Here is a 7938-nt window from a genome sequence, read left to right on the forward strand (position 1 = left end):
TTCAAGTCCCTGAATGAATATTAATTTAAAAACTAATCATTTTCCAACAGGTTGAAGCTTCAAAATGCTAGTTCTTGAATAAAAGCTGTTAGATCCATTACTATAACATCGGGCATCTATTGTTTAAGAAACTAGACCTTCAGTGTTTCGTATGTCTGACTCTTCTTGGCATCATTTTTGCTTAGGGATTTAATTATTTAAAACTCATTTCTTTTTTTGGAATTTGGGAAATGAAAATTCTGATTTTACTGATGGAAAGCTGGTATGGAGTGAACTGTCTGAGGTAAGGGGTAAGGTCAGACCTGTTAATTAATTTTATGTTACTGGCCCTTTGTAAGTTAATTTCTGGTTTCTGAGCCAATTTTATGAGTAAAGGTGTATGTTTTATTTTTACACATATATGCATACACACACACACATGCACACTCCATATAAATGCATTCATTTGTGGTCATATTAGAAGATGAGTAAAAATATGCATATATTTTAATTAGGCTTGCAATTTGAAATGAGACTAAACCAGATTATCAGTTATGTGTTCTATCCCATGCCCAGCATGATGGAAGTCTCTAATCCCCAATTCAAACAAAATTTGGATGTATGATATAATAATGCAACAGTAAGTTGCCTTTAATATAAAAATATACTCTTTGCAGTTATACTGTGAAAGAATTACAAGTTGCACTTGTCCCCATCCTGGCCATAAAAATCTGCCAAAAAAATGTTTCTCTCTGAACACCAGACAGCATGGGGAAACAGGAAATTGCACAAGCCTAATGGTCAGCTCACAGAGCTGGCTCCATCACTTACATCTAGACAAACCTACAAAACTCAGGTGACTTCTAAACTTCAACTGTGCCTCCCCTCCACACTCCACTTATTTTTTTATGTGAATTCAGAAGGAATTCAAGGAGGCTTCCTTTTGTCACCTAGTCCAAACCTCTTTTTACATAAGGAAGGAAGGAAGGAAACTAAGTCAAATGGTTTTGCTAAGACTACAGAGAAGAATTACCTGAATAAATTATCCCTACATCTGATTTCTTGTCCTCCCCACTACTTTACAGCAACCTTTAAAGAAAGAGCACATTCCTTTTAAAACATCTATAAAATGAATTATTATAAATTTCATAGTATCTTCAATGAGTTCAGACTGGTGTCCAATTTAAAGAAACCCTAGGCAGATCTCCAATCGAGAATAAATAATCACTAATTTTCCTTTGAATGAATCCAGATTCTCATAACGCTGGGTTGTCCCCCAATGCACCAAGTAATGCCAGGCAAACAAATGACGGATCTGTAGGGTAGTCCTAATGTTTTAGGACTGTTCTGTCGTTTTAACTTACAATGTGGAACGGGGGAAAACTTATGTAAAAATAAAATTTAAAAAGTAGTACACAGATTGGAAAGGACAAGTTTTCTCTTGATAGTCCAACAGATATGAAATAAAGCAGCCTCATTAAATCATAAGTACTTTAACCTTTTCTTGAAAGAAGGGAAAGATTTAAAGATTTATAAAGAAATTTTTGCCTAAACTAGGAAATGACTCATATTTGACATGTATTGAAATGATAATGCTGATTTCAATAGGCACTCTAAGAGCACTTTACTCCCAGGAGAGTAATTCAGTCATGGTTACCTTTTCACATTTGGATTTTAAACTTTCTTTTGTAAAGCTTTTAAATGTACTACTGCCTGCCAAAACATGGCACAGTTTCACAGATAAAGCAAAATAAAGAGAAGTAAAAAATATTTTTTATCATTGGTGATGCAAAAATATGCAACAAACATTATCTATATGATATCTTCTGCTGATTCCTTTTCCTCAACAGTTTCTATTTCCATATTTTTTAACATTATAACCTAACTGGGCCCCACTGGTCAGCGGGTGGGATCGACAATGTCAAGATACAGAACATATGAGTCCCCTATCTCTAACTCCAGGGAAATGAGAGGTAAGCACAACCAGATGGAATCCATCGTGTGCTAAACATGGCCTTAACACCAGGCATGACTTAACCTCCTTTCAAACCTAGTGCTATGGAAATACCACTTACTGTCAATTGCATTTGATAAACTCAAATCCTAAGTAAAAGCTGAGTAGATAAGGCAAAACACACTGATCAGATATTCCTCTGTCAATACCTTCCTATAGAAATCAAGCATTGTTACCTCTCTGCATTCATATTTCAAATTTTCTCCCTAAGGCTTTAAATGTACTACTATGCCAAGATGAGGTGGAATTTCAGTTACAATCAGGCAAAACAAGGATATGTACGAAGTGTATTGAAATCCTCAAGAATGATATCTGTGCTAAAATAAACTTTAAAACCTAGATAACAATTCTCAAGGCCCTTGAAGGAAGTCTACTTCTAACCTGCTTTAGGTTGCAAGAACAATGTGAGACATCAAAGATTATTGCCATAATAAGAATGAGGGCACAACAGTCCTTTAGTATGAAGGGGGTTTGCATGAACCACTCTTCAGCCACCCCTCTGAGCTCATGGGGTGGGGACTGCTGTATACTGGACTTCTGCTATGAAAGCCACGTGTGGGGATTTTTGTTGCATTGGGCCATTTATAGGACCCTGAAAAAAAAAAAAAAAAAGGATAAACTCCATCTCCATTCCTAGGAACTGTAAAATACCAGATTCTCACAGTTATATTAGCCTTTAACAGCTTCTTAGGCTAAAACAAACTGTGGCTGACAACTAAAGTAATCATATAACACTTTTTGAGCATCTGAAGTGTAAAGTTCATTAGTTCTAAGGTCAGCATTTTAATGCAACAGCCAAATTTTATTCACATCATCAGTCGCAATCTGCAAGAGACAGCTGTAAAAACCAGGCAGGGGCTTTAATGCTGCCATAACTAGTAAAATCAGTACCAGTCCCTGAAAGAGCCCGCCACATTTTTTAACATAATATCCTAACCAAATTAAGCAAAAATTTCCTAAGGATCTTATTATCCCCAAAGAGCATTGTCCCAAGTTCTGGTGGGAGTTTTCACAGCAACTTTGAGGGGAGAATGCTGGAATATCAAGAGCTACATCACCAGGTCATTTAAATGTTATTTTTCTTTAGTTGTCATTTACACATAAATGAAATAGAAAAGAACAGCTCCAGACCTTGTGGAAAGATGCCATTTAAAGGAAAGAAAGGAAGACAGATCCTTGTGTTTAACCAAATGTTAAATATTTTTTATTTTACTCACCTGCACACTAAGATGAATCCATTTCTTCACAAGAATTCTCCCCAGTGTCATTACTTTTATTGGAGGCTGCAAACCATTTACTGTGCGATAATAAAACATGGTCTCTTTCTCGGATATTGTAAGTTTGAACACAATCTGCCCATCCGCTGTCTTTTCTATAACACACCTTAGGAAGCAACCGAGAGAGAAAAGATCAGCATCCAACCAAAAGACAGGCTAAGGCATGGTGCAGTTACAGTGGTGTGGAAATCACCCCAAACTCCCCTCAAAGGGGCACCCAGTGAATGAGTGCCTGAATGCCATTATATTCAGAGCAAGTTATACTCATTATACTCCAATTATTTTTTTTATTTAAAAAAAATAGGAGTTTTTATTTACAATATACTCACCAGAACCTCAACACCTTTTATGAGATTCATGATGAAAACGAAAGTGCTTGAATCATCAGGCAAAACCAACATTTAGCCTGTTGGCTCATTAGTCTTCTGCTATTTCCTTTACAGGAAGAGGTACAAGACATGAAGTCCTGCTTGGGGATTGAGTCATCCAGGCAAAATTTTTTTTTTTTTTTAATGTAAAGAGAATTTAGTGTCCATAGAAGACTCGAAAGTGCTAGCCCTGAAGTCAGAATTGCTCTATTGAATTCCCATGATGAAATGGAGAATGGACAACTGCACGCAGACTCTACTTACTTCCTCATCAACTGGCCAGAAGCCAAAGCCAGTGTCTGTAAGAGCTCTCCATGGCCACACAGCCCAAATGAGGCACTGACAGGACATTAATGATCTTGGATGAAAGGTCATACAATCTTCTAAGGACCACAGTGAAATAATATTTTGATAAAACAGAAGAACGTTCAGAAATTTTCTAGGTCTTATATCAGGCCAATTACCCAGTTATTTTTTTAAAAATCAATTTTATCCTCATCATAGTGGCACACTTTTCCCATCGCTGTAAATAGACAAATGGTGTTTTTATAAATGTTTATTTTCTACGTTAATTTATGTTTCATATAAATTATCTTATGTTGAGTGTATGATTGCATGTTTCAGACCACTCTGTACTCCCTGAGCAGAAACCGCTATGAAGCAAAGCCTCATTCCTCTCTCTTACATTTCAATCTAGAGAGTCAACTTCTTAGCAGAAGAGAGAACATGAGGAATGCTTGCTAGTAGCCTCCTGAGTGGATTACTCCCAAAGATCTGCTATTTAAAGACAAGTATCACTGACATTAGCTATTAACATCTCCCCAAATAACTAGCTCTTAAAGATGCCCATCAACCTGCATGTCACAGACAAGAACTCAGCAGAGGGGAGAACTTCACCAGGTCATGGAGGGGTCTGGGTCCTTTTCTTCACCAGCTGCCTGCTACTCAGCTCAGGCATAGCCAGGGCCATGCCCGGTCCTGGAACCCTTTTCTCTGGTTCAGGGTAGCTTAAGCGGCCTTCGTTGGTGTTCAGTTAATGGTAATGGTACCAATCGATCTGTCTTTCCCCATTAGCTCCTGAGTTTTCTGAGCACAGCAGAACCAGATATACAGCAGACCCCAAAACTAAGGAGTCGAAGACCAAATCGAGAAGAGGAAGCATCAAAGAAACAAAGGTAAGATAGGGCCAACCAAAAACTATTGCTAAGGAGGTTTTAAAACTTTCCTTAAAGGTCACATTTTCCACAATTTATTCCTTCTCACTTGCATGTATTCTTTCCTGGAGTTGAGAGGTGAAAATAAGATTGGAGGCCACTTTATAGTTACTATTTCACTGTTTTCCTATATTTTGTATATTTTTTGGTGATAAAGTTATGAGAACAAGGATATTTTTAACACAGGCAAACAGGTTCAACTTTATAGAAATTCTACTGTGATTTTTTTTTTTTTCTTTTAACTCTCTGGTGGGTTGATCTTTCTAAATCCCTGGGATGAAATGGCTCTCTCTTGACCCCCTGCCTCCAGATGTCCGGGTCTCAAACAACCTAAGAAGAGTTTGCCTCTACTCATTTTTCTTGAGTTTTAAATCAACAAGTTAAAATTTGACCATTACTCAAGAATGTATTTGCCAAATGCAGGCTTATTTTCCCAAGCTTACTGAAAATGCATTTCTTAATATGTTATTGATTATCTTCCTTGCTATTTTGTTTGCTTGTAAACATACTAGCTTTGGTAGATAATGAATGTGAGAGGAAGGCAGGTAGCAAAATATTTAGGAACTGGATTTATTCTGCTCCTGGATAAACAATAATTGGATAATCCATGTTTTGTTTGTTTTACTTATCTAGTGCAAACACCCCGAAATTCCCCCAATTCCCATAGTTATTTTAGTTTTGAGAATGGAAACGACCTTGATGCGTGGAACTCTCTAGACCGTAAACCATGTGCCACTGCCTCTATCAATACCCCTGTCTTGTTTACACAAAATGAAACCAACAGAAGAAGAATTTGGTAGAGACACATCCCATGGAAAAAAAAAAAAAACTTGGGGAAAAAATAATTTTCCCTAGCCATATTTGTCAACAGACAATTTTCAAGTCTCTTTGGACCCTTTACATAAACTGAGTGGGTTGGATTTATTGACATTTCAAACAATAAAAAAAACAAAACAAATAAACAACAAACCTAAGGTTTGCTTTTACAGGAGATACAGAAATAGAGATAATGGTTTGTGATCATTTTAACTCCAAATGAAAAAAAAAATGTCAACTTTCACTTGGCAAATTAAAACTAAACAAGAAAGACATTTAAGTCATATTTGCTTATGAGATTATAAGACTTTTCTGGTTTGTTTCACAAGTTTTTAGATATTTGGCCAACACTCTCAAACAAAGAAACTGTCAGAAGGGGAAGAGCCAAAAACCCTCCAGGAAGACAAAAGATAAGCAAAAAAAAAGGTCTAAAAATTTCCTTACTTATTCAAATCTCCAGATTGGCTCTAAACAGTTAGGAAAAACACATGAGAGGTCAGTTTTAGAGGCTATTACAGAATGAAACACAGGTGATTATACAGACTAACAAAAAATAATATGAAGGAGGCGCCCAGTCCACTCACCAGAAGCATTTCTACTATGATCGATGGCATAAAAGCTTTTGGGACTCTCTTATGCATATATATATATATCTATATATTATATAATTATATAATTATATAATTATATAATATATAGATATATATATATATCCTATCAGGAAACACCACAAGGTAAAGGGTCAAAAGCTGTTATGTTCTCAGAGTTAGAGGATTAGTCATGTATTCAACACATATGATTGGGTTATCTTCCATGAGTCAAACATCTCTTCCTAGGAAAATCAGGATGAATAAAACACAGTCCTAAGCCCTCGGAGAGCTCTCTGCCTGATGAATATTTTACACTCTGGCAGGAGTGGGCTGCTTAGAAAACAGCAATCAGAACTTAGAAAACCTAGATCAGAACTTAGAAAACAGCAATCTTTTGTACCACTAGCCCCTACACATTAAAACTCCCACTAAGGCTGAGCCTCTGAAGGCCAAGACCCAAGTATTGGCTCAGTGGCTGGGAGATAAATGAGACGGGGAAACAGATCTGCCTGCAATGAAACTGTCTTCACATATTCTTTTTGGAGGGCTCACTTCACCCATGAAAAAGAGGAACAGAATCTAAATTCAGGGGGGAACGTTGGGAAAGGAAACCTGAAGAGGAAAACTAGCAAAGGAGTCGACCTTCAATCGCGCGAATTCCAGGGTTAGCCTTCATTTCTAGTTTAGAATCCATGTGGCCATCATTGTCACCACTACGGATCGTCCAGGACCCTAGGAAAACTTACACGCACTCTACTACTTACATTACACCCTCTCGCTCAGGTTTCAGCCACACGGCTAAAGTAAATGACGCCGCCAGCCTCGGAGAAGGAGGAGAAGAAAAGCAATTCTTGTGACTTCCAAAAATAAAACTTGTGGAATTGCTCTGGCAGTTGGGACACAGATCACGCTCGTCTACTGTGATGCAGCTCCTGAGGCCTTTGGAAAAGAGGGCCGTGTAGACGGGAGTTGAAGATCTATAGGGGCAATCCTGAATGCAAAGCCGCTGGGTACAGAACCCGAGACCCGCAGCAGCAGAGCTGTGACAGAAAGTGCTTCGGTCTGGGAGTCCACACGTCGCTTGGGTTGGCACAAGTGACACGTTCTTGAAAGCTCCCACATTCTCCAGCCTTGGGAAGAGACCCCGCGAGTCAGCCAAGGAGATGGAGGTGAAATACATAAAGATCAAGGTTTTGGTGACATGGGTCAAGAAGCAGAAGCCCAGGGAAAGAGCCCAGCCATTCATGTTCACCAAAAAGCATGCTTCTCCTAGCAAAGCATTCCTAAGTAAAAAATAAGACCAATGCCACTCGCCAGCCACACTTTGAAGCAGGGTGCTCTACGTGATGTTGAGAGACTCCATTTTCAGGAAACCGCATACACGTTTTCACACCGAGGGAACACCAGAGACGTTCTGGGCCATGGTGAAGGCATGAGTAACAGCTGGTGTCTGGGAAGCAAAAACAAAGTGTCAAGGAAAAGCTGCTATATCGTTAAAATTTAAGTTCATCCCAGGCTCGAGGACTTTGAGCCCCCGACAGAAAACATCGTTGAAATTCTCAAAGAAAAAACACTTGGAAGTACATTGTCTAGAGGAAAAGACTCCTTCCTTTGGTAACTGTCTTCGTTTGGGGGAGAAGTCAGATACCGGAATAGTCCACAGGACAACCAGTCTTATAA

General features: G+C 38.3%; 1 protein-coding gene across 1 annotated transcript in view; it reads right to left on the bottom strand.

Moving 5' to 3' along the window:
• The window catches only part of USH2A (usherin), a 673955-nt gene extending 666451 nt beyond the window's left edge, over nt 1–7504 (bottom strand). Inside the window, exons 1-2 of the mRNA XM_059413329.1 lie at nt 7023–7504; nt 3211–3376 (exon numbers count right to left, since the gene is read on the bottom strand). Coding sequence (XP_059269312.1) covers nt 3211–3376; nt 7023–7504 — 648 coding nt within the window. The remainder of the gene's footprint in view (nt 1–3210; nt 3377–7022) is intronic.
• Between the last annotated feature and the right edge of the window lie 434 nt (nt 7505–7938).

Source organism: Mustela nigripes, chromosome 10, assembly GCF_022355385.1.
Source record: "Mustela nigripes isolate SB6536 chromosome 10, MUSNIG.SB6536, whole genome shotgun sequence".
NCBI classification, from domain to species: Eukaryota; Metazoa; Chordata; class Mammalia; order Carnivora; family Mustelidae; genus Mustela; species Mustela nigripes.